The sequence below is a fragment of the Oryx dammah genome, unplaced genomic scaffold (genome assembly GCF_014754425.2).
Source record: "Oryx dammah isolate SB20612 unplaced genomic scaffold, SCBI_Odam_1.1 HiC_scaffold_22, whole genome shotgun sequence".
NCBI lineage: Eukaryota > Metazoa > Chordata > Mammalia > Artiodactyla > Bovidae > Oryx > Oryx dammah.
The window spans coordinates 20,248,325-20,275,425 of record NW_024070206.1 but is presented as its reverse complement, the minus strand read 5'-3'; the positions used below and the strand labels follow the sequence as shown (position 1 = coordinate 20,275,425).

At 35.8% G+C, this 27,101-nt stretch overlaps 1 protein-coding gene and 1 long non-coding RNA gene across 6 annotated transcripts in view; one reads left to right on the top strand and one right to left on the bottom strand.

Moving 5' to 3' along the window:
• The window catches only part of ANKRD12 (ankyrin repeat domain 12), a 97,852-nt gene that overhangs the window by 52,834 nt on the left and 17,917 nt on the right, over window positions 1–27,101 (top strand). For 4 of the 5 annotated variants that reach the window (XM_040264632.1, XM_040264634.1, XM_040264635.1 and 1 more), the window contains 4 exons: window positions 2,433–2,579; window positions 5,908–6,108; window positions 7,326–7,468; window positions 16,292–16,439. In XM_040264632.1, the coding sequence (XP_040120566.1) occupies window positions 2,433–2,579; window positions 5,908–6,108; window positions 7,326–7,468; window positions 16,292–16,439 (639 nt within the window). Of the gene's footprint in view, window positions 1–2,432; window positions 2,580–5,907; window positions 6,109–7,325; window positions 7,469–16,291; window positions 16,440–19,656; window positions 23,361–27,101 lie in introns of those variants that run through there. The other variant, XM_040264636.1, reaches the window with a different exon arrangement.
• On the bottom strand, window positions 14,825–25,514 carry LOC120881070. Its single transcript, XR_005725200.1, has 3 exons — window positions 25,429–25,514; window positions 25,351–25,353; window positions 14,825–14,836 (listed from the first exon to the last, which is right to left on the bottom strand). It is a non-coding gene; the product is annotated as an uncharacterized LOC120881070 (long non-coding RNA).

Below are 27,101 nucleotides of genomic sequence, written 5' to 3'. Positions count from 1 at the left end.
AATCCATGCTTTCACAGAGTTTTGTTGAATGGTTTCAACATGAAAAAGCACACTTTGGGACATACTAATCTAAGATTTATGATTTTTTTTAATGGTATAAATTTATCTCTAATCTATCTTACACCAGCTACTGTTCACCTACCTTATTTTCATATCTCATGTAAAGCATGAACTCAAGACAGATGGCTAAGGTAACTCAGAGAAAAAATGGTGTTCATATGAATGTTAGTAATGAGTTTTTGATTGAACATTTGGAATATATCCAATTTGTTTATTCTTTTCCAAAATATTATATCTTTGTTCATTTGGCAGCATGGAGTTTTAATAATGAATTCATTATTTAAAGTTTTTCTGCTATAAACTGAGTATCACTTTAGAGTATATTCTTTTTTTAGGAGGTCATTGCAAGTATAGAGGAACATAATTGATTTTTGCTTTTTGATCTTAATCTTATTGAATTTACTCTTTAAAAATTTTTTGGCCACTCCTTCATGGCACATGGGATCCTAGTCCCCTAACAGGGATCTAGCCTCCATCCCCTGCATTGGAAGTGCAGAGTCTTAACTACTTACTGCCAGGGAAGTCCTCAAGCATATTCTTCTTAAAACATTGTGTTACTAAAATGCAGTTAAAACCAGAAATCAAGAGTTTGCAAATGAGAAAATAAAAGAAATTTTTTTCCCAAAATTTTAAAAGTGTTTTAAGGATAGATGTGTATTTTTTATTTTGCTTCTTCTAATTACTAAACTGTACTTTTTTTCTTAAAACAACTTCTTTCTTTAAACTGTTATAAGTATTTTAATTTAAGTGAGAAGTACATTCATTATATTTAAAGATTTGGTATTCAGATCAAGAACTATTAAAACAACAGTTGTGGTTCCTCATTAATTCTGAGAACCAAAGCATACAGAACATTATTAGGAAAAAGAATGTGTTTCAGGAAAAAATAGGTTTCTCCAAAAGACCTATTTAGGGGTTTATAATAAATTTAGTAAGTTAGGTGTAACACTGCTAAAATGGGCTTTATACTAATTGGATCATTAATGAAATGAAAAGTAAGAAAATAATATATTAGAACTATTAATAAAGGCTGACTTTAAAAATCTTGGAATTTTTTATTTCTGTTATGTAAAATTCTGCAAATATCAACAAAATGGACATTTTTAGAGCTATTAAATTTTGGGTGATTTGTGGGCAGCAGAGTATAAAAACAGGCCCTTTGATTTTTCCAGGCCTTTAAGATGCCAGTTTGTCCTGATTAACTTAAAGTGGCACACCACAGGATTTTATGCCTTAAATAGTAATACAGTAATACATAAATAGTATCAAACTTTTATTCATTTCTTGAAAGTTACTAGATCAATAAATGCTTATCTCCTGGAGTAGTCTAACTGCTGGCCACATCTACCTGAGAAAAACAACAGTATTGACTACTAAGCCTGTCTTCTTGTACTCATTTTGCTATTTTACATTTGTTTACAATTTTTATTAATTTATTTATAGTTTTGTAGCTCCTCTGTATACTGCAAACCTGGATCAATAAATCCCAGATATTGGTACAGGATTTTCCAGGAAATAGATGCCTGGACAGTTAACAGGCAGCTCATCTCACAGGGCCACTTGAATTAATTCCCAGAAATGTCCTTAAGGAAGGAGTAACAGGCACCTATGTTTCTTTGAACTGTGGAATCCAGTTCCATCTGAATTTTCTGGCTTATAATGGGGAATATTGGCTCCTTTGCCAGAGATTTGCCAAATAGCTAACTCTGAGAACTGGCTTTATGGTGGATCAAATCTCTTTGAAAAATTTTTAGACATTTTTGAATCTTTGCAGGATCTCTTAATTCCCCAGCCCCTTTCCACACACATATAGAATCTTTAATTTTGCTCAGTTTCAGCTTTGATTAATAGTCTTCCATGTTCAACTATCCTGTAACTGCAATAGAGTGATTTGGTGTTATTTTTCAGTAATTACTCTGTGTGATGTGCTTTGTCTTAAACAGCTCCTTAGAAGATGCACAAATTACTAGTGGAATTAGGGAGGTAATGTGAAGGAATATTGCTATACAGGCTTAGGAATAATTGAATAAGATTAAAGTGAATGAAGGAGTTTCCGAGATGTAAAGCTAAGGAATGTTTGAAGTGTTATTTAATAGAATCGATCATTAAAATACAGATCGTACTAGGACTAAATTTCCAAATGTTAATTAATTTTCTGAAAATTATATAATTAAGATTTTTTTTTCAAAGCATTCAGGGAGAAAATTGCTTATGTAATGAAACCCTAGTGCTCTTTTGTCTGCCTATTGCAGGTTTCTGTTACTCTTGTTTCTCATAAACATGTATCATCTATTTTTAAAAAGTCTCTTTATGCTTTACTTTTGAGTGCTTAAATTTGTTTCAGATTCTTACATATTTATTAATAATTCCAGAGAAAGAAGGTCCAGAAAAGAAGAAAACCAAAAAGGAAGCTGGAACTAAGAAGTCCACTCCAGTTAGCATTCTCTTTGGTTACCCACTCTCAGAGCGAAAGCAGATGGCACTTCTTATGCAGATGACAGCACGGGATAACAGTCCAGGTGACACTCACCATCACTGACCTGTGTGCTTGTGGTTTTCTTCACACTGTAGCTGTGTCTTGACAGTTATTTTTAACTACTTTAAATGTTTGTCCTTTCTTGGATTTAATCAGTTTCTTATAAATTTGTAATCTTAACATGTGTTTGTGTGACAGTTGTTTATTGTCTGTCTCATCTGCTAGATGAAAAGCTATACAGGAGCAGGGATCTTGGCTCTTGGCAGACATACAGTAAATCTTTGTCAACTAAAATGAGTACAGTTGACCTTTGAACTACACAGATTTGAACTGAGTGGGTCCACATACACACGGATTTTTTTTCAGTAGTAAATACTATACTGCTGAATGATCCATGGTTGATTGAATTTGAAGATACAGAATTCTGGATTTGAAGGGCCAACTCTAAGTTGCACACGGATTTTCAAATGTGAGGAGGGTGGGTACCCCTGATCCCTGAGCTGTTCAAGGGTCAACTGTAATTTAGAATTGGATCAGTCCACATGAGAAGTCTTTAACACACAGTTGCAGAACTGTGCATGCCTTTACCTTCCTGCAGAAAGTTTTACTTCAGTTTCTATAGAGCTGCTTCTAGGTTTATAGTTTACTTTTATAGTTATACTGTACTTTTATAGTTAGCACTCTATTGTAAGCTGGTAATCTTACACATGCTTTTAGAAGCAAGAGTATAATTCATGTTTTATTGTTTAAGATCTGCTAAAATTTATTTTGGGCTTCCGTGTTGGCTCAACAGTAAAGAATCTTCCTGCAATGCAGGAGACACAGGTTCGATCCCTGGTCTGGGAAGATTCCCTGAAGAACGGGATGGCTACCCACTCCATTTTTCTTACCTGGGAAATCCCATGGGTAGAGGAGCCTGACATGCTGCACTTCATAGGGTTGCAAAGAGTCGGACATGACTTAATGACTGAACAACAGCAACAACAAAATCTATTTTCAAAAGAAAAATATCTGCAGTGTATTATGTAAATTTATTTCATGTTTCATTTCACGTTTCCATTTAAGATATTGTGCTTCGTGTGTGTGTGTGTGTGTGTGTGTTTATTCAAGTATCAATAGTTTGCCCTCCAGAAATGATTAAAGATGGCTTACCAGCAGGATGAAGACAAAGAAGGAACAAACAACAAACTTGCTCATTTATTAAAAGAGTTTAAAAGGTAGATAAGGTCCAGACAGCTGGGCTAGGATAGTTACTACATTGAGCAGTGAACTTAGTTATACATTCCGGTAGCTAAAACCAAGAGTTTTAAGTTGTATAAAGTTCTCATTGAGCAATGCAAGAAGAAAGTAAATCTCTCTGGAGAAATCTTTTTCTTTTGGAAAGAAAAGTTCCAAAAATTTGGAAGAAAAATTCTTTTCTTCAGGGCATCTTTGTATAACACATGACAGACCCTGTTGAAATGCATTGACAAGAACACAATTTTTCTAGTGAACTTTTCCAGTGTTGGCTCTTTGTTATTAAAAAATGGGACAACTTGATAAAATTCTTAGAGTTTCTATAGATCATAGTTTCCATTAAAACGTAAGTATATCTATATCTTTCACTAACAAGAGTGTGTTAGGGCTTTCTGTTTAAAGTGGGGCATGTTGTGTTGGTTATTCTTCTGCCTTTCCACCCACAACTTGGGGAGACTGGCCAAATCAAAGTTATTTACAGTGTTAAACTTCAAATGTTTCTGAACATTTGAAAAGTGTTGACTTTGACTCAGATTTAATAGCTAGATGAGAAAACTTTTGTTTCTTAAAAGTGTTATTTAATACTGTGAACCTCTATCCTTAGAGTAAATTAAAGAATTAATGCAGTAAGGCAAGAAGCTAAAAATCTTTCCTCATTTCCAATAACCTCTCCCTTTGAGCTTCAAGCCCTATTCATAATTTCTTCTCAGTTGTTTAGATATAAACATGTAAACATATCTTTTGTTGTTGTTTGTTTTTAAATATAAATAAGATTAATACTGTAATACTATTCTGCACTTTGTTCTTTTCATTTAAGGGTATATCAGTCCTCCTTATTAATACATGTATAGAGGGGAAAGCTTTTGAAGTATCAACCTGTTTGCCAGCTGATAGATACAGTTGTTAAGGTTCATAGTCTTATCCATTACATAACTTATTTCCCATGTTTATTCTGATTGCCATTATGGGTAGTACTACTGTTATTTTGTCTGTGTTATATTGCTGAGAAAATTTTGTATGAGTTAATTCCTTGCAAGTTGTTTGAATTTAAAAATGGCTTTTTAGGTTCAATCACTAATTTCCTAAATAAATAATTTGACTATAAATATTATAATAATCATGTATTCACTCAACAAATTTGTGTAAGTACACTGTGTAACAGGAAGTCTTATAAGCAGTCGAGATACAGTGATGAATTAGACAAGATTCGTGTACTTCTGGAGTGTGTGTTATAGAAATTCATAGATAAACTAACTCAATGTACCTTAAAAATCAAAAAGTAAACTTTAAACTTTTTTCTTACTGAGAAAAGAGGGATAATATTTTAGCATTCCCATTGTGGCAGTTTGCAAGGAAGTCATTATATGATGCTGGAAAATTATTTTCTGTAGACTTTTTTTTCCTTAGAGCTGTTGTTTCTTTTAAATAGTTGTAAATTTTCAGAATTACTAACACTGTACATATGTCTCGAATCCTTAATTGATTAAGAAATTATTTTTTGTTTTGTGTTTTTCTTAGTTCTGAAATGGGGAGGAGAAGACTTTAAGTGTCATGCAGTTTAACTTTCTTGTTTTTGGGAGAGAAACTGGAACAAATACCAAAAGATAGAAATCAAAGCAAAGCACTTTTTTCCCCTCCTTTATCAGCCCCTTTTTAAAGGCCTTTTTCTAGACTGTCCTTATTTCTTACGGATCATAAGCTTCATTTCATACTAAAATCATCTATGACTTTAATTTGTACCTAATGCTGGAATACATACTTTGAGTCCAGTACTTTGAGTAAGACGTGTAAACTCTAGCCTTCAATGTCATTTCATCTAGGTCTTAAAATAATATCATAACATGCCATGAAAAATGATTTTTTTGAAGTTTATCAAATTATTCATTGAGCAAGTACTTTCAGGGTAGAATGGACAGAGTGAAACATTTTTTTCTTAGTTGGCACATGCAGTATTTGATAACACTAAAGGAAGATCTATTCTGGGTCATTATCGGATTATCCAAGTCTAGTGTCAGATTGTTTGGGTGAGAAGGTACTCCCTCAATCCAAGAAATTAGCACATTACCTGTAAAAACCTTTACATGAATATTACAAAATATTTAATCTAAAACTTTAAACTTTTCTCTTTCTTACAGATTCCACACCAAATCATCCATCGCAAACAACACCAGCCCAAAAGAAAACTCCCAGTTCCTCATCTCGACAAAAAGATAAAGTTAATAAAAGAAATGAACGTGGTGAAACTCCTTTACATATGGCAGCTATTCGAGGAGATGTAAAACAAGTCAAAGAACTAATAAGTTTAGGGGCAAATGTGAATGTGAAAGATTTTGCAGGTAAGACTTGTAATTAAAGACATACTCAGGAACTAAAATTTTGAGATTATCACCTAAACAGACTCTGATTACAATTTAATTGACATTCTTTGTTCCTCTTTCTGAACTAAAAGTGTTCTAAAAGTATACTTTAATGTAAAACTATTTTGGAGTTTGTACATGAAACCCTGATCTCTACTACAATTCCATGTCAGTAATCACTCAGATTCTTAAATATTAAGCTTCTGTTTTATCTGGCATATTACCATATAATTTTTTATCTAATTTAGGATAAAAATTTTGTGTTTTTTTGAAAATCAGGCAAATAACCCTCCAAAAGAAAGATCTTTAATCCATTTTCACTCCCATCAAGAGTATATGGAAGAAAGTAAAAAAAAAAAAAAAAAAGGCATATGAGAGAGCCCTGGGTAGGGGAAAGAGATAAGTTAGTAGGAGTTTGGGATTACCAGTACTCTTGCCTGGAGAATCCCACAGACAGAGGAGCTTGATGGGCCACAGTCGATGGGGTCGCAAAGAGTTGGACATGACTGAGCAACTTCACTTTCACTTTCACTTTGGGGATTAACATATACACACTACTGTATATAAAATATTAATAGATAAGCAAGAATCTGCTGTATACGGGGAACTCTATTTAATATCTTGTATTATTGCAAGACCCTAACAAGCTTATTTTGCCCTTTTCTACTCTTATTTTTATAATTCAGTTGATTATTATAAATTATAGCAAGTTTATATTCATCAGGTAAGCTTAAATGTTAGTTTAATACTTTTGTCAAATAATTTAGCCCCATGGGAAATAATGGGGCCTCCCTGGTGGCTCAGAGGGTAAAGTGTCTGCCTGCAATGTGGGAGACCCGGGTTTGATCCCTGGGTCGGGAAGCTCCTCTGGAGAAGGAAATGGCAACCCACTCCAGTATTCTTGCCTGGAGAACCCCACGGAAGGAGGAGCCTGATGGGCTTCAGTCCACGAGGTTGCAAAGAGTTGGACATGACTGAACGATTTCACTTTCATGGGAAATAATATTATTGTGGATGAACCTTCTGTAAAATTAGTGGTTTTCTTAGGTACTTATTTTCAGTAGCTTGTTCATCATTCCTTTTTCCTTCTGTATTGTGTACATTTAGAATTACTGTATCACACATGGTTATATTAAAAGCATATGTGTTGAATTAGTAGAAGTGAACCATATGTTCAATTAATATTGTAACTTTAGGTTGGACACCACTGCATGAAGCTTGCAACGTGGGATATTATGATGTTGCTAAGATACTGATAGCAGCTGGAGCAGATGTTAACACACAAGGATTAGATGATGACACTCCACTCCATGATTCTGCTAGTAGTGGGCACAGAGATGTGAGTATGACAGGAGGAGCAGTAATACACATCAAATTTAACCCAGAGTAATTTAACTCACTTCTTAGTTGTACAGTCTGGTGTCATATTTCATTCATTGCCCGACCAGCTCATTTGTGTTTTATTTTCCCTTTTTCTACCTTCTAACTGCTAATTCCTATTATGGGTTTAGTATTATCTTTTCATAAAATCTATTTAATTTGATAATCAAGCAACTTGGCAAAATTTTTATTTGAAGGGCCATTCTGCTGTCAGATAATTAGATGTAGTGATTAAAGCATATTTTACTTATAAAAATTTTACACTGTCATACCTTTTTTAAGACATTAATGATTCCTTTGTATATAACATCAGTTCTTGAATTTTAGCTGACATTATTTATTTAAAGATATTCAGATGCTTATGTATATAATAAGATGATTTAATCAAGCATGATTATGATTATGTATGATTATATATGCTTGAAAATTTAATGGCATTTTTAAATACCATGTTTGATTTGTTTTGATGCAATATTATGACCCATGCTGGGTTTTAAATTCCATTTGCATTTTCAGTCTCTGGCTTATTGACATCAAAGCCTACCCCGTCTTTGTTGTAATGAAGCTTCTGTTTTAAGCGTGTTTAATGCTTAGTTCCTGGAGAAGGCGATGGCACCCCACTCCAGTACTCTTGCCTGGAAAATCCCATGGACGGAGGAGCCTGGTAGGCTGCAGTCCATGGAGTCGCTACAAGTCGGACACAACTGAGCTACTTCACTTTCACGCATTGGAGAAGGAAATGGCAACCCACTCCAGTGTTCTTGCCTGGAGAATCCCAGGGACGGGGGAGCCTGGCGGGCTTCCATCTAGGGGGTCGCAGAGTCGGACACGACTGAAGCGACTAAGCAGCAGCAGCAGCAGCAGTGCTTAGTTCCATTACTGTAACCTGGTTATATCCGAAGCAGATCAACCTGGGCCACTGTTAGCAGTGTCTAAAGCAAAGGATTCTGTTCATCAAAGAAGTAGTTTCTGTTTTTCAGTTAATTAGACTTTTATTGACATACTTGTGCATAGTTTAGAAAGTTGGAAAGTATTACTTAGCTCAGAAAAATACCTAAATTCTCCCTTGTGTCCCTCCACCCTTCCTAGTACCATTAGCCAAAAGCAGCTGTTGTGTTTCTTCTCTTCGTTTCTAACAAGGTGTAAGCTATTTTGCTTTATTAAATTTTTAGTCTCTAGTTACTGATCCCTGCAAAGGATTTTAATATATATTGCTGCTCTGAGACTCGCAGAGTGTACTCTAATTTTATTTTGCCTTGGATTTTTATTTATTACCTTGGTTACTACTCAGCCTTGTTCTAATTTTTCTTATTTAGTTCTCTGTGTAAATATATATTTTGTATTTCCTTACTCTCTCTTTCATAACTCTAAAATGCCCTGAATAAAGTCAAACACATCCATCAGTTCATTGTTTTTGAGAGTATCTTTGTATACAAAATGTCTTGTATCCTGCTTCAGGTGAGACTGGCTGCCCTAGATCTGTGGCACAGATGCTGTCCAAGGATTTCTCTTTGCCGTGAATTTCATGTGGGATTCTTAGTCTCTGTGAGATTTCTACTACATTGCATTAATTTCTCACAGCAATATTTGTGTGTTTTCACTTGGAGATAAGTGTTGTAAATGATTCACATGTGTTAATCACTTTAATCATCACAGTAAATGAACATCCTTTGGTGTCTGTTGTGGAAACTGTATGACCCACTACATTTCAGTACCCTTAGCTTCTCCTGGAGTTTGGCGAAACAAAGACACATGAGGTCACGTTGGTCTGAGACACTCCTAAGTTTATTAAACTGATAAGAGTCCAAGTTAAGGAACTTAATAAGATAAATACCAATGTCTTCTTAAGACAAAGTGAGGTAATGATATATTAAGCTGGAAGAGCTGTTCAATACATTGTCTCTGCTCTCTGGTGAATAACATAGGACATGCTTTCTAACACCCTAGCTCAAATTTTGGCGTCATCTCATACCTTTCTGCTAGAAAAATCCCCCTTAGTTCTTTCATTAGCAGCAAACATTCTCAGCCTTATTTTCTTTTTTGACACAATAAAAATTTCAAGGTCATGCTGCCTGCCTTTTAAAGGCCGCTTTAGTTGAGAAACAAAGGAAATTTGGTGAAGATAGATACAAATTCAGTTCTGGCCTGGCCAGTTTGCCAAATTTGTGGTCTCAAGTTACTTTTTTCCTCTCAACTTCCTTTTTCTCATCCATAATAAATAATATCTATTTAAAGGGGATATTTTGAAGGAAAAAAAGACACTGAGCACGTAAACCTACCTTAAAATCTAAAATGTTATAAAAATGTCAGAGGTCAGAGATTAAAAGGCTTCTACTGCTATTTTTCAAAAATACTCAAATATTTTAGAAACTAAAATTCAGAAATTAAAAGTGCCACTTTCTCATTTAAATCTTTCTAAAAGACTTTTTCCTAATTCTCAAGTTCAAATTTTGAAGAAAAATGAAGCCTACAATGTTATTTTTCCTAAACTGATCCTTACCGTTGTTCCAGTCTCATACATAACCTATGGGATAGCACTTAACTATATTATTTTTTACTTGTGTGCTTGTCTATTTTCTGCATTGAATATTGAGTCTCATACATATATAATTTATATTCTGGGTGTGCTGTGTTAAATACTGTATTCACTTCCCTTTTTAAAAAAAAGGATTATTGATAGTTTTTCAAACATGAATAGTTTTTCTTCAGATGTTGCATAAAAAGATTTCTTGATTGCTAAATGTACTGTTAAAGAATTATGCCTTATGAGTAAGACATGTTTCTATGAATATAAGTTTCTAAATATCCACATTGCTGCAAAATATTTCCAGAAGCTGACCTTTGAGCTGATGTACTTACAAGGGTTCAAACACTATTTCCAGTCTCTTTGCAGAGGGAGACTGGCATGCTGTTTTCAAGAGACCTCTGCTTTTCCCCCTGCCAACATGCCTAGGTTAGCAGGAGTCATGACTGAGAGCTGTTGAGGCAAGTTTCTCCTTATTCTTCACTTGTCCCCAGAGAGGAGGGGGGAAGCGAGAGCCACCAGAAGCTCACTTGTGTTCATCTGTACCATATGATTCTCCAGCAAAGAATTAGATTTCTTCCAGTGATACTCATGACTGCAGCCATCCATAAGACATTTCTAAGGTGGGAAAAACAGAAAGATAGCAGTTCTGTCCTAAATTATTTAGAGTAAGAGAAGATTACTTTTCTTAACATAGCTTACTAAGAACCTAATCTTTGGCCTATCTTTCTCAAGTGTATAGTACTTCGTAATATATGTTCTTATAATAGCTCTATTCCTGGTTCTGTTTTAGATACTACCTACCATTATTTTCTTCTTGTCTCAACATTTTTACCTACTTCTAATATGCTGCCTGCTATTTTAAGCAACTTTGTTACTTTAAATTCTTTTTAGAATAAGTAATTTTTTGCATGTGAGGATGATCTGTAAAGTATTGATTATTTCAGTTCAGTTCAGTTCAGTCGCTCAGTCGTGTCCGACTCTTTGCGACCCCATGAATCGCAGCACTCCAGGCCTTTCTGTCCATCACCATCTCCTGGAGTTCACTCAGACTCACATCCATCGAGTCTGTGATGGATGCCATCCAGCCATCTCATCCTCAGTCGTCCCCTTCTCCTGCCCCCAATCCCTCCCAGCATCAGAGTCAATAGATGTTTTTCTGGAACTCTCTTGCTTTTTCCATGATCCAGAGGATGTTGGCAATTTGATTTCTGGTTCCTCTGCCTTTTCTAAAACCAGCTTGAACATCAGGGAGTTAACGGTTCACGTATTGCTGAAGCCTGACTTGGAGAATACTCTACTAGCATGTGAGATGAGTGCAATTGTGCGGTAGTTTGAGCCTTCTTTGGCATTGCCTTTCTTTGGGACTGGAATGAAAACTGACCTTTTCCAGTCCTGTGGCCACTGCTGAGTTTTCCAAATTTGCTGGCATATTGAGTGCAGCACTTTCACAGCATTATCTTTCAGGATTTGAAATAGCTCAACTGGAATTCCATCACCTCCACTAGCTTTGTTCGTAGTGATGCTTTCTAAGGCCCACTTGACTTGACATTCCAAGATGTCTGGCTCTAGATTAGTGATCACACCATTGTGATTATCTTGGTCGAGAAGACCTTTCTTGTACAGTTCTTCCGTGTATTCTTGCCACCTCTTCTTAATATCTTCTGCTTCTGTTAGGTCCATACCATTTCTGTCCTTTATCGATTATTTAGATTAGGGTTTTTGTAGCATGCTTGAATGAACTAATTGTCCCATCATAGGAATAAATATTTTAAAAATTATTTCCTAATAGGTATAGAAAGCATTCAGCAATATCAAGATTTTCTGTTTTCTCAAACTAGGACTCTAGCCTAAGGAAATAAGGCTAGAAATGTAGTGGGGAAATATTTCAGTTTGTGAAGATGTTCACTATACCAATATTTATAATAACTAAAGGTTTTTGCCTTCAGTTACCTTCTCAAACCTCTCAAATGATAGTAAGGTGAGATTTTAAAGAACATGGACCCACAAAGACAAAGAACAGATGAAACAGGAAACCAGTATTTAGGGAGATAGAAATTTGAGGACTGAGTGGTGACTACATAAAACAGGGTTTGGCAAACTTTCTGTAGAGAGCCAGATAGTAAATACCTCCTCCCTTCTTCCTCTTGCTCTTTTTCCTGTGTCTTCCTCTATATTTCTCCTTTATCAATTTTTTAAAGTATTTTATAAGAATATAATTATTCTTAGTCAGCAGGCCAGATTTGGCCTACAGACCAAATTTACCAGCTCCTCCTGATTTAAAAAAGTCCAAGAAAATTGAAGCCAAAGCCATTTCAGCACAGAATCCCAGAAAAACTGAAGCTCAGCAATTGAAAGCTAGGTTCACCAGGAAATGCCTGTTGAATAAGAAAACAAGAGAATTGAATCAAACTGTTTTTGATCCTCATAGCCCTTCTTAACCGTTCACAGCCAGATGACTACATCTCCCTGGCAGATTTGATTGAAGGTTTATTTTCTAACAAGTATAAACCATACTGTCTGGACTGACATACTACAAGAATAGTTGGAAGTAAGGATTAAATGTCAGCTTATTAATGTTAAGACCTCAGTCAAGCAGAAGGGTGACAGTAAGACATGAATTGAGAGATTTCTCCATAGAAAAATGAGCTAGCCATAGAAAAAATGAGCTAGCCAAGAGGGTCTCTGATGAAGTGGCCCAGCCATATCACATTAGCACAAAGTCCACCTATCAGCAACTCCAACATAGGCCTAGAAAACTTACAGAAAGTCTTTTAGTTCCTTAGTCTTAAATGTGGACAGCCATTGATCACCTGACCTTTGAGAAAGGTCTCTGATATGGAAGGTAAAGACCAGAACAGGCAAATAGAAAAGTAGGAACTTGGAGGACACAGACCAAGAGAAACTTCAAAAAAATTTCATTACCTTCCCCAAAGAGATGAGAATTTCTTGTAGCCATGAAACAAAAACTGAAGGCTTGCTAAATAATGAAAATTAGCAAATTACCAAAAAAAAAAAAAAAAAAGCTCTTAGAAATTAACAAAATGATAACAGGATGAAAAATAGAATATTGAAGGTTAAAGTTGAGAAAACCTCCCAGAAACCAGGAAATAGACAAAGATGGAGGAGGGGAAATGAGAAAAAAGATTAATTCAGGAGATCCAGTGTCTTAAAGAGTTCTTAGAAGACAGATCAATGAAAACACAGGACTTTATCAGATATAAAAGCAGGAATTTTCTCAGAACTGAAAGAACAGGTGTCTTCAGATTGAAAGGGTAATTGAATGCTCAGCATGAATGTTAAAAAGACTGAGATCAAATTTCATTATCCTGGGATTTCAGAACCATAGGGGCAAAGGACGTCCTCCAGCTTACAGAGAGAAAAAGCAAGTTCCATGTAAAGGTAAAAAAATCAGAATGGCATCAGACTTTTCAATAACAGCACTAGAAGCTAAAAGATAATGCTCATGCCTTTGAAATTGGAGGGGAAACTATTCTATGTCCAGAGTAAGTGTTACTCAAGTGAGGATAGAGTAAAGATATTTTCTGACATGTACAAAAAAAATCTTAGATTATTTAACCATTTCTCAAGAATCTCTTGGAGGTAGTGTTTCAACAAAATGAGGGCATAAGCCAACAAAGAAGATACGATTTAAAGAATTCAACACAAAACTGAGGAAAGGGTGTTTCTAGGATGATAGGATGAAGGAAGATGACAGATGAGAAGCAAATCTAGACAGCAGCCAGTCCATTTTAAAGTAAGTGAGAAGGCTTAGTGAAGGACTTTAACAGAAACAGTGGTTGTGTGTGGAACTGAAGGGATCTGTTCTTGTAGCAGAATGGGGGATGAATTAAAGATAAGTATGTAGAACACTGAGCAAATGAAAAATGAAGATAGTTAACTCTGGGATAAAATGACTTGTGTAAGAATGAAAATTTAGTCATGGTATGCTACTTGGTTCAGTGTTTATATTAGTCATAATATACACACACAAAATAATATGACTGTTTTGGAAAGTTAGGAGGGGGAATGGTTATGTATAGGAGTACAGGGGTGCAGTTGGTAAACGAGAGCTGAGTCCCTTTCTTCCATTGTAAGACAGTAGACAACACCTAAAACTGAAAAATATGGAAGCAGCATGCTAGGTGTGATATTTAAGCATTCGAAGGTAAATATCAGGGACAGTTGTTTTTCACTAGCACCCTTGAAAAGCTATTTGATCTTATAAAAAAAGTAAGTTTATGAAAATAAATACGAAAATTGAACATTAACAGTTGATCATGAGTTATTTGTTTTCTTTTTGTATTCTTACATTTCAAATGTTCTGTTTTGATGGTTCATGCTTCCATAGCCTAGAAACAATTTTTCATTTTTATTTCACTGTGAATCATTGTTACTCTTAAATACTTTCATTTGTTAGAAATTCCTGATTTGTAGCATCTTGTTTAATGTTGTTTTTTGAAGAAGATGTGCTATATACCAGAAAACATCATAGTTGTGTATTGAGAATACAAAGATGAACAAAGATTTCACATAAAGTTTATGGTCTAGGATAAGGGCAGAAATGTGTTAATAAATTATAGTACAGATTTACCTATGACAGAACACACTCATGTCACTGGAAATAAAAGCTCAAAGGAAAAGAGATGTCACAGAAGCAGAATTAATAATACTTCCCACCTATCTGATGAGGAATATGAGTGAAAAGGACTTTGCTGGTGGCGCTAGTGGTAAAGAATCCTCCTGCCAATGCAGAAGATGCAGGTTCGATCCCTTGGTCAGAAAGATCCCCTGGAGAAGGGACTAGCAACCCACTCCAGTATTCTTGCCTGAATAATCCTATGGACAGAGGAACCTGGTGGGCTACAGTCTATGGGATCACAAAAGTGAAGGACACAAATTAGTGACTAGCAACAATGAATGAAAAACAAGAATCAGTGATGACTCCCATCATTTTGGCTTCAGTGACTGGGTATGTTTTGGTGCTAGTCACTAAGAATAGAAAAGATAAAAGATAAGGGTGCAAGTTTAATGAACTCTGGGACCAATTGGTTTCAACATTTTTATTAAAATACAATATACCGAAAGAACACTTGGATATTTGGTTCTGAAGCTGAAGAAGAGGGCTAAGAAAGAATGAGCATGAGAATGAAAATGGTTGGATGGATTGTGTAATTGTCATCTCATTCAGAGTGGGTGGTGAGCGCTCCGGGGAGATGATGTAGAACAGAGCATGAGTCAAGTGAATCAAGGACAGAGCCCTGGGGAAATCACCTGTGGCCTAGATTTCACTGGACTGATGGCAACATAATTGTAGGTGGAAGGGTGAAGGGCCCATAAGAAAGAAGTAGTCAAGGCTGCAAGGGTAAACACTGTCCAGGAGCTTGACTGTTCAGGAAAGAAGAGAGGTTTAGGTGGAGGAGAAGAGTATAGGCTTAAACAGTTTCTTTTTTAAAAAAGTCTGTTTCTTTATTCCCATTATTGTTTTAAGGCAAAAGAAAAATGAACTGGAAAGATTGGTTTCTAGAAATGAGTCAATCAAAAAAGAGGTTTTAATATAGAAAAGAAGTGGAATAGGAAGAAAGAAAGAAACCCAAAAAATGAAATGACTAACCAGGTACATCTTGGTTTGTGGAGCCCAAAGCTTATGTAATTTTGGGGGATGAGGTTCTTTAAGAAATGAATAAAAAGATACAGGGCCGTGTAAGGGGACCATGAAAGTCAGAGGCCTTGCATTTTAACCTTCATTAATTTTAAGTAATCTCATATCAGTTAATGATAGTTTACATTCCAGGGAGATGGAGACAAGAAGATTATTAATGAGCCTCAGTGTAGGGCTAGTTGCCTTAAATGGGGGAAATACTTCTTTTGAGAATTCATGTAGCCTATACGTTGCAAGAGGCCAGGGAGCTTGTTACTCTTGTTCATTGATTTATCTGCAGAACTTGATGCAGTCCTTGTTAATAGGTACTCAGTAAATATTTGTCAAATGTTTGATGAAACAGGAGGAAAAATCATGAGATTCAGTGCTAAGATAGCCCAACTTCAATTTTAAGGAGCAGCTGTCTTGGTAGTAGATGCAGTCAGAAGGGGGATGGCAGTGAAAATGGAACTTGAGAGTAATTATGATTTAGAATAGATACTGGGGAAGGAGGCAGAGTAAACGGAGCAGGAGGAGACTATGCGTGTAATTGGGAGAATGGTTGAAATAATGCAATCTACGAAAGGACTGAGTCTTCCTACTGTTCAATGTTGCAGATTGTGAAACTGCTGCTTCGTCATGGTGGAAACCCTTTTCAAGCTAATAAACATGGGGAGCGTCCAGTGGATGTGGCAGAAACAGAGGAGCTGGAGTTGTTGCTGAAAAGAGAGGTGCCTTTGTCTGATGATGATGAGAGTTACACAGGTTTGTTCCACATGGTCTCCATTCACCTGTTGACATGCTATTTTAGTAGAATGTTGTATTTCTGCTTTGTAACCCCTAGCACTCTAGCTGTTCAGAATGGTGAGTTTGGTAACCTCAGTTGAGGTCCTGTCTCCACGTCCTCCGTGTAAATGGAGTCCTGATGCTCTTGCCCTATTTCTGTGATTTCTTTTCCCCACAAATTGCTGATGTCAGATTCGAGCCTGTTGCAGACTCTCTCCCCATCAATAGTTACCAGCACTGCTACACACTGCCACTGCTAGCTGTACCACGTCTGAATTCTTTTAATCCTTTTATCACTTAGAGCACTACTCACCAGACCCTTCCTGGCATTGATGAGTCACCTTTGTATTTTTATTTTTGTGTTTAGGTGGTTGAATTCTGGTCATTGTTGTAAAATTGCGGCACAATTTTACAATCGCACTTTTAAAAAGGGAAGATCCAAGAAGAGTATTTCAGAAAACTTTTGGCATACTCAGAGTTTTTTAAAAACCGATAAGTAAAAAACATACCTGCTCCAAGACTGGTTTCTGTTGTGGAGGGGGGGAAATAGTTATAAAAGATATTAGATCATTTAGCAAGGAATATGGACAGTAGATTAGTGTTGTTTCAGTGTAAATTCATGAATTGGCAACTATGCTGTAACAATATCTTTATGTCTTGCAAAATACTCTCTGAAGTATATAGGGTAAAGAGCCATTATATATGTAATTTACCCTCATATAGTTAAGGAAGAAAATGTATTTATACACATATGTTATATATAGAAAGAAAGTATAATGCAAGAAGAGTAAAGTGTTAACAATAGGAAAACCCAGGTAAAGGATTTATAGTGTTTATTATTTTTTATTTTCTAACTTTTTGTGAGTTGAAATTATTTCCAAATTAAAACTAAAATACAAATTTAGATCTGTTGAAAAGATCTAAAGCTGACAAAGACAGTAGCAGTAGTCATTCCTGGTACCCAGATTATAATTGGGAAGTATTTTCTCCTAAAAGAAAGCCAAACTTTCTTGGAAAACAATGGATGATGCTAAACTAAGTCTAGGGCAGGAAATATAGAACATCTCCTTATTTCAGATTTCAGGTTTTGTCAGAAGGCCTTAGACAGCTTGGAACAGTTCTCCACTGGCCAAAAATGGGAAAGTTTGAGCTTCAATAAGGGTGTTAATTGCAAAGATTTGAAACCCATTGAACATGTATAAATTCATGAATCTTTCATGGTGAATTTTTAAATTCATGATTACCAAAGAACCAGTTTGTTATCTTAAAAAATAGGCAAAAAAGGGGAAAAGTCAATCATTTATTTTGCTTCCATATTCCTGTATGAACTCTTACCACTGGGTAACCTCATTATGATGAGAAGAAATGTTTTCTTATAAGATTAATCCAGCTAAAAGAATGACAAGAGAGACTGACCACTTTGCAGCCCCCTGTTAGTTGATGTCTGGGAGCATTGAGGATCAGTAGTTGCCAACATTAAATTAGAAAGAGGATGAAACTCTTGCCTGCCCTCCTGCTGGAGGGAAACTCTGCTCCTCTCCTCAGTCCTCTGGGTCGGATCCCGCTGCCATTGGCAGGAGGGGCCCAGACAGAGGAGTGTGCTGAGCTGCACCCAGCATCTTCTCCCAGCTGGATTGTACAAAAAGAGGGAGGACTTTTAAAAAAAAATAAAAATGACCAAGCACCATGTCAGACTTTAAAAAAATGGACAAGACTAAAATTTTAAGTGTGTACTTAATAGGTACTTCTCCAGGGGAATTTTGTACAAAACTCAGTTAAGGTGAATAGCACATAAAAGGTTCAGGATATTGGGTTTTTTAAATACTAAGAAATTCTCAAGATGATATGTTAGGGGAAATGCCTGGTATGTTTTCAGTAGTTCTGAAAGGGGCCGGCAATAGTGATTGTTCTTGTATTCCACTTAGGAAAGGATCAAGGCTTCTGCTTGACTATCACCCGTCCAAAAGGGGGGCTAATTATAAGGAGAAGAAACATGGGGGAGGGAGGAATAGAGAGAGACAAACATGTTATTTAAGGGGTTGACAGCAGTGTTTAGTAGTGGGAATTGTAATGATGGGAGCTAAAACTATAGGAGGCATTGTATAGGTGGCAACATTCCTTTTTGTGTATATTTTCTTTCCTTCATCCTCCAATAAATGTAGACTGAAGTGTTTGGTACATAGACATTGCTTAACAAATATTTGTTTAATTGGAGGAAGGGGTAATTGGGCCTTAGGGATTATGCCAGAAGCTTCCATTACCCACAAATCCAGAGTCGCTGAACCTGTAGACTGAGTTTGCCCATTAAGGAGACTGGGTGAGTCTGGGAACACCTGGTCTGGCAACAGCAAGGTCTCCTCTGGTGCTTCAGCATGGAGGGGCCATCTGTGAGCTTGGAGGACATAGCTGGTGAAGGAAATGGAGATACTAACATGATTATCTCCTAACCCCTGTCACTTCTTTAATTTCAAAGTATTTGTAAATCCATCTGCCAGGGGCAAACTGAAAGTCAGTTGAACATCTTTGTGCTGTATGAAATAAGGGTTATAATAACTGAATTATGTAGCTTCCATAGGAAAGTAAGAAAATAAGATTTGAAGAAGAGAAACATTCTATATGATATGTTAATTCTCCCATTTATTATGCCTATGGACTTTGTAATCCTGGTCTCTTCAGAAAACAATAGCAGTGAAAAGCAGCTTTGGTTAAAAATCTTCTTTGAGAAAAAAGTGCTGCAATAAATTTTCCCATGGAAGAAGTTAGGTATTTTATTTGAACTTACATGTTTCATTAGAGTAAAGCACGTCTTTTAGAACCGTTTTTTATTTTCACTGATATTGTTTCATGTGTTCATCAGCTATGTATTGATTTTTCAGCATACTTATTTTCCACATGGTGAATGTGCCTGAATTATTGCTTGATCAAAACCCCTCAAGGAATGATTTAAAAATCATCAGTAAAAATCATCCGTAAGTATCATACAAAGATTTTGAAGTTGCTGAAAAAGACTGATGAAAATACCCAAATTTATTGTTTAATTTACATGAGGTCCTTGTCAGACTAAACATCATCTAATCTAAATTCAGAATGTATTAATATTTAATCGAGTATTAATTTGACTGCCCATAGACATTTGTACATGTAAAGCCTGACAGCATTGTTATCCATTTTGTATGTACGTCATCCATGTGACAGATACACTTTAAGTGTTGCAAAGTTAGAGAGTATAACTGGCTGTGGATTTCAGAACTTAAATTTGGAGTAGATAAAGAGGCATTCTGTAGGAAACATTTTAGAGTTTGGCTTATCCCATTAGGTGTTGTGCTTTGTGACAGTGCTGCTAAGAGGCACTGTTCTGCAGAGTGTCAGGTCCTCAGGGCACAGAGCTTGTGCCAGAATATACACCAGTGCACGGCTTCTTTCATCAGAGAGGAGAATGCTCTGACAAGAGGTGTCTGTCTGATGAGCTCAGAGTGTGCTTGTGATGTCGCTGATTTCCTACGATACAAGCCTGTTACTTCATCATTTCATCACAGATTAGTAATAAACAATGTGCAGGGTGGCCCCAGTTCGTGAACCTCCTTGAGTAGTCATTTTATGTTATGCACATCAGATATGTATGATATTGTTGGAGGAATGGTCAGGACAACTGATTTGCATACAAGTGTACAACACTTAAATCTGCATAATTCTGTAGTTTTTTTCCCCTAACCTCTGCCCTTTTTCCACAGTCTTATTCCATATTACCTTCCTGAGAGAAATTCTATCTGATAATAGGATTTGCTACAGATATTTTCTTCTTGCTAACCTGCTGAATCTTCCCTGGTGGCTCAGAGATTAAAGCATCTGCCTCCAATGCAGGAGACCTGGGTAACCCACTCCGGTATTCTTGCCTGGAGAATCCCATGGACCGAGAAGCCTGGTAGGCTACAGTCCACGGGGTCGCAAAGAGTCGGACATGACTGAGCGACTTCATTTACTTACTTAATCTGCTGAAAGCTGAGTCCTATTCAGAGAACTAGACCATGCTCCTGAACCAGAATTACGGCACCAGAGAAGTGGGTGACTCTGTGTCGCACTGCGCCCCTCCCCATGCTTTCTGACACTCAATAATTGCCAAAGATTCTGCTGCAGGTTTGCAGACCCTGTTTTATTATGTAAACAAAGTGCCCAGTGGGTAAAGTTGAAAATGCCAGGCATTGTTAAAAATAATTGTTCACCCTTTCCTTACATTGCTTTGACTGCCAGTAATCTGGCCATGTTTATTAAGCCACTGCTGTAAACTTTGCTCACTTGCATGCTTCAGATTAAGCAAGGAAATACTCCATCATAAGTAGGCAGTCTGTGTTTAGAGTCTACCATGAGACAGATTAAGAAGCTTCCAAAAAGACAATGATATGTTGTTTACCTCTGGTGTTTGCTTAGTGCATTTCTGTGTTATAAAGTACACAAAATGACCAGTAATTTGAAGCCTTATTTTCTTAATGTTAAAAGATTGTAAGTATTCTAAATATATTGTCATATTTGTTAAACTCATATCCTCAGTTTTATATTTCAGGAACTATGAAAATATGAGCATTCATGGAGATATGGAATTATAACAGTTAATAAATCAAGAGATACAAAAAACAATTACTTAAGTCAAAATAGACCAGAAATTTTTATTAAATGGATTATGTGATGTTAACAATTTAACTGTAAGTAGGAAGAAACCCACCTGAGGAAGTTTTAAAACAAGCTTCTTCTAACCTTGGAAGCATAAAGACTACAGGTAGAGGTCACATAGAGTAAGCACTGTACTTGGTGTTCAACAACTTTTATTCTTCACCCATCTTACTGTGGTATAGGTGCTTACAAGAAATGAAAAGGCATGTGATGTGCAGAGAGCTGAGCATACAGCATAATAGGCAGTAAGATATTCTTTAGTGATTAGTTAAAAGAAATTCTGTCACCATGTTTTGCATACTCTGCTTTTTCTCCTCTGTTTTGTGATATATATGGTACACTTTATACACAGAGTTCTGATTTTAATTCTTCACACGTTTCTTAAATATCACCAACTACTTCTACCTGAACCTTAAACAGCCAAAACCTCTATAGTTCTTATTTGAAAGCCAGTACTTTAAAATCAATACAGGTTTTATCATGTGTTTTATGTAGATTCATTATATCAACCTAACTCTAAAGCTTAAGAGTTTTAAATTCAAGGTTGAATGTCTTTTTAAAATTTTATTTGTCAAATTTTGTTAAGTGGAGAAAAAGGGAAAGAAATTATTGTACCTAAATTACCATATTATAAGCATTTGCTCTTTAGTAGTGTCTATAAAAATTGCATAGTTCTCCATTTTTTACTTGCTCGTATATCAGAAAAATACATGGGAAATTGTGACTGCAGCTAGTATGTTGTTTGGATGTCTGCAAATGAATATGTCTTTAAATTTTTATGTTACATAAAATAATCTCAATATCTCTCTTTGAAGTTTATCTAAATATAATCAAGAAATTTTAAGTGTATTTGCCCAACATATATAAAATGGCTTATTGCAAATTCAGAATGAATTGATTTTTTGTTAAAAATATCTTAGCTTCATGGTTTATCTTATAAACTGCATTTCTACCAGTGCCTAGCAACTTAAAGTGAGTCTGTCACATTATTTTAGTCCTTGAGATATTGCTGACTATTTAAGACTAAAACTCTCTGAAGGGTACATTTGGGCAGAACTCTTAAAAAAGACCTTTAACTTAAAATATTACATATATGTATACAAATAAATGAGTTTAGCCTTAGCTATATCATCCTGTTTTACCTACTCATGGTTTAAAGGACCTCCATGTAATATATATATATAAAAATATATATGCATATATATATATATATATATATATACACACACACACCTATTGATGGACTAGCCGAGACTGGGTGATTTTTGTCAGTTTCCTTTAGTGACATCAAATTTTTTGTAGTGATACCAGTCATATTTTCAGAGGGGGACAGTCTTGATTAATTTATACTTTATAGACTTCATTTTTGTGTGACTGATAACATTGAGAGAAAGGCCATGTATAACTAAGGGAGTGTACAGAGTAGTGTGGTACTTGGTTTTACTTTTTATGTCAATTTCGCTTTTAGATGTAGTGTTTTCACCTATTGATTATACTCTCTTCTCTCCCCAGCTCACCCCTAAATTCTTTGCTGTAACTCCTTTACCTGTACCTGTTACTGTAGAAATACAGTGAAAAAATATTCCCATATGGCATACTTACTTCCAAATAAATGTACTAAACATGACTACTTTTTTCCTATACAGAAAAATTAAAATAACCTTTACTTAGGAAAATTGAGGTTTATTTTATTTTATTTTAAATTGAGCTTTAGAAATGGAGATTTAGAATAAGCTATATAAAATTACCCAATATTTTATTTTCCTGTCTCTAGACTACATTTTACAATCGATTTAGGGATATGGAAGCTATAAAGATATGTTTCCTAAAATGCAGGTGTTTTTTTTCTAATGTTACTTCCTTGACTAGAACGTAAGTTATATTTATGTAATCAGGTTCGGTATACTGGTTGTGGTTAGTAGAGTATTGCGGAGCAAAGCAACTCAAATATCCCTCCCAGTGGAGCCCCGGGGGCTTTGAAGTTCAGAGCCAGCTTGTTGCAGGCGCATTCTCAGCAACAGACTGCGGTTAGAGGGACCAAGGAACACACATGCAGGGGACACCTGCTGTAGAGGTCCTCCATTAAACTGCTGAAGAAACCAGTTTTTCCCTTTATCAGTATGAAAAGAAATCCAGTGAGTTGAGGAAAATCAACTGAAAGACAAACAAGAAGGGCCAAAATGAACAAGCACAACAGTTGATCTGGAGAATGAAAATTACATAGGAAGCAGAAGGGTAAGTTCTCAGCGCGCTTGGAGATGCTGGGATGATGGTGGGGGCTGTCGATCCAATAACCCTAACAGAAGGCCACCTTGAAAAAGTTGGCCAGGAAAGTCCTTGAAATTCAAAATGTTTTTCATTACTGAAAGTAAGCATTCCATATAGGGTTAAATAATAAACTGGATATCGCTGAAGATCTAATTTGAGATCTAAGAGAAGGGCAACACATAAAACATTGAAAAGTGCATTAAGAATATGAGAAAAATGGTTTTAAAAAAAACCGTACCCAGCATATCCAATATTATTTTTAAATAATAATTGTTTGGAAGAAAATAATTTTTTTAGTTGAAGAAGATGTCTCTTAAGAAAGATTTTTATAGATCAAAGGGGAATGTACAAAGCAAAAACAAAAAGCATGGAAAGGGAAAACCCCACGTCAAGTTACATCACGACTTCAAGGATAAAAGATTGTTTAAAATTTTACAAACTCCCAGAATCAGAGGCACAGAATCAGAGTCAGAGTGACTGATTTCGTGTTCTTAAAAGCTGTTGTGAGAAGATGGGTGCAGCTTCAGGCGCAACGTTGTATGAAAATTGTTTTGAACCTAAAATTTCATTCGCAACTAAAGTGCAAGGTTAAAAAAGTCTAAGAGGAAAATACACAGATTCAGATTTTGATGAAAAATTCCCAAGTGACAGCAACGAGCAATTGTCATATTTTAGAACAAAGTGTCAGAGATATTTGTGAAGAATTTATCAAGAAAGGAGTAGATTATAGTACACATAGTGTGTGAATTAGATTTTGAGAATTCACCGTGTCATGTAAATATCCCCTTCCGTTCTTTTGTTCTTGTAATTTTTTGTTGAAAAAATCATTTGCCTGGTAATTTTTCTCAAAATCTGGATTTTGCTTATTGCATCTCCATGATTTCAATTTATTTTCCAAATAAGGCTTTGAGATGTACAAGAGCAACTTTCAAATGTATTGCATTTTTAATCAATTAAGTTTTATATTTTGTTATTTAGCACTTTTTCACAGATAACAAAATGCTTTAATGAAAAATTTAATGCTTTAATGATTGCTTATTTCTCACTTGTCTCCCTCATTTCCCAAAGAAAATTGTTGATATGATAAACATAATATTTTTTAAAGGAGCTTTTTTATCAGAAATAATTCAGTAAACTGTTTTAAATACAAATTCAAACCTAGTAACTAAATAGATAGTAAAGACAAAAAAAGTTGGAAACAAATTGAAAATGGTGTCGTATCACGATGACCATGGCCATTTTCAATACAGGGGCTTGAGGATTTGGATTCTTATGTGAAGTTCTCACTATCCTGAGAGAGGTGGAGCAAACATGTTTGTTTTTACTACTTCGCCAGAATTCCAAGACCAGCTTTATCCATAGTCATGGGTAAAGTAAATAAAAAAGGTTCACTTTTCACGTTCATCTATTGGAGAAGGAAATGGCAACCCACTCCAGTGTTCTTGCCTGGAGAATCCCAGGGACAGCAGAGCCTGGTGGGCTGCCATCTGTGGGGTCGCACAGAGTCGGACACAACTGAAGCAACTTAGCAGCAGCAGCAGCAGCAGCAGCGGGACTCCTTAGGGAAGAAAAGGGATTTGAACCTAGTCTGCCAGCAGAATGGCATCACAGAGACAGAGTCATCACTGGGGTACCAAACTGGCCAGCTTTAGGAGAGCCATGCAGGGTCCTGATTGGCAGTACTGAGAGCCCGCATGCAGAGGAGCGAGCCTGGTGGGCGGGTGCAACTCAGTGGCCAGAGCCAGGCTGCCATCCTCCTCCCGGGGTAACTCCACACTGTCATCATGGTATATCGTGATTACATATTAACTCCATGTAACATGCAGCCCTTAAAAACAGTAACAAAGAAAATGCAACTTTAAAAGAAAATGTCTGCAACTATTGAATGAAAAAAAGCTGTATATGAAATGGGACATGCTGTGTTTGAGCTGCCTTTTGTTACATTAGTTGTTTTCACACCCTGAAGTCTGCCTGAAGTTCCTAATGTTCAGTGCTGTTGCTGTGAGAAGTCTGCTCCCCTTTCCCAGGTGCTGACTGCACCCTTTAAACTGGGTACCAACAGCCATCTGAACCATCATCAGGCTGAGTCACTGTTACTCTGCAGAGCTGTGTTCTTTTCATCACATCACACCTCCCACTGAGCACTTTGTGCCTTGAGAAGCATACTAAATGTTTACTTAAGATTGATTCTAGTGTCGACTTGAGGTGTTAAGGAATACACAAGGGAAAAAATCATTCCCAGTTTCCAGTTAAACTTACCTAATGGGAAAGAATATAAATAGAATAGTTACATACAAACCATAAAACATCAACTCCTTAAAAACTGCAAGGGGAGAAAAGTCCTCAAGAACAAATTGTAAATAAGGTGCCAACAAGGAAAATAACACCTGTCATGTAAGTACATATTCCTGTATTTATTTAATTGAGGAGCAGAACAAATACTACTTCCAAAACAGCTGTTCCCTTTTTTGCACCATAAAGTTCTACAGTTTAATGCTTTGTATTGCAGTGTTAAGAACTGGGAATGGAGTTATGCTTACAAGCAACTGTCATTCTAAAAATGTTCTTTTTTTAATTCCACATGTCAATATAACTGTCACTCAGTTGGCACTTAATAGTATTGGAATATTACCACATCTTCTCCACATCTCTCCAGAGCTCTTGTCTAGTGCTCAGAACCTTACAGACACTCTAAAATGGCGTCTGCAATTTGAATTTCCATGTAAACAGTATTTGAGAGCTAGATCACTTTTAGGGAAAACTTGATGTATTCAAATAAATTGATTACCTTTATATTGTTATATATTTATATATTTCACCAAAAAAGTGAAGTTTGATGTTCTCCTCTTTTGGTTAGAGTCTTCAGTTTTCTTTTAATTTTACAGGCCTGGGTTTTCTTTTCAGTTGGAGGCTCCATGCATACAACATACATTTCAGCTAAGAAAAGATGCCCAACTAAGAAGGAAAAAATCTATAAAAGAACTAAAGAATAAAGTAGCTTTTTTCAAATTATATATCAGTCTATCTGTTACAATCTTGATTTTGTGATTGGTGGATATATTTCTTCTTCTTTTTTTTTTAACCGGTGGTAAAGCTGACAATCATGTTTCTTATGTAGTTACAACCATTCACCTTTATTCAAGTTCTGTCCTTATGGGAATCATTTGATCATTTATGCTTTTAGTAAAAAATTCTGAAGCATGTAAAATTAATTTTTATTAAACTTTTTAAGTTAGTGATTGTTAATCTTTTCTGCATCAAAGAATTTTACTTAAATATTCTCTGTCCAGGAAAAAAGAAAATGTACATATATGTAAAATTTTATAGGAGACTTCCCTTTTGGTCCAGCGATTAAGTCTCCATCCTTCAGGGCACCAGTTTGATCCCTGGTTGGGAAACTAAAATCCCACATGCCACATAGTGTGGACACAAAATAATTTTTTTTTTTTTATTTTTTACATTAGTAGCCAATGTTTCCCTGAATCCAGCCCTTTTGGAGTTTTAATTATATTGTTCATACATTTTAATATTAGTTTATATATATGTATCTATAGTATGTCCAGTGTATTGTGTGCTTTTACAGGTGTCATGAGGTATCATACTGAAGCAGAGTCTCTGAAGCTTTTCCACAAAACTGTAGCAAAGCTCTTACATATTTTTTCATTGTATTATTTACATATAAATATGAAAATTTTTCAGAATTGAAGT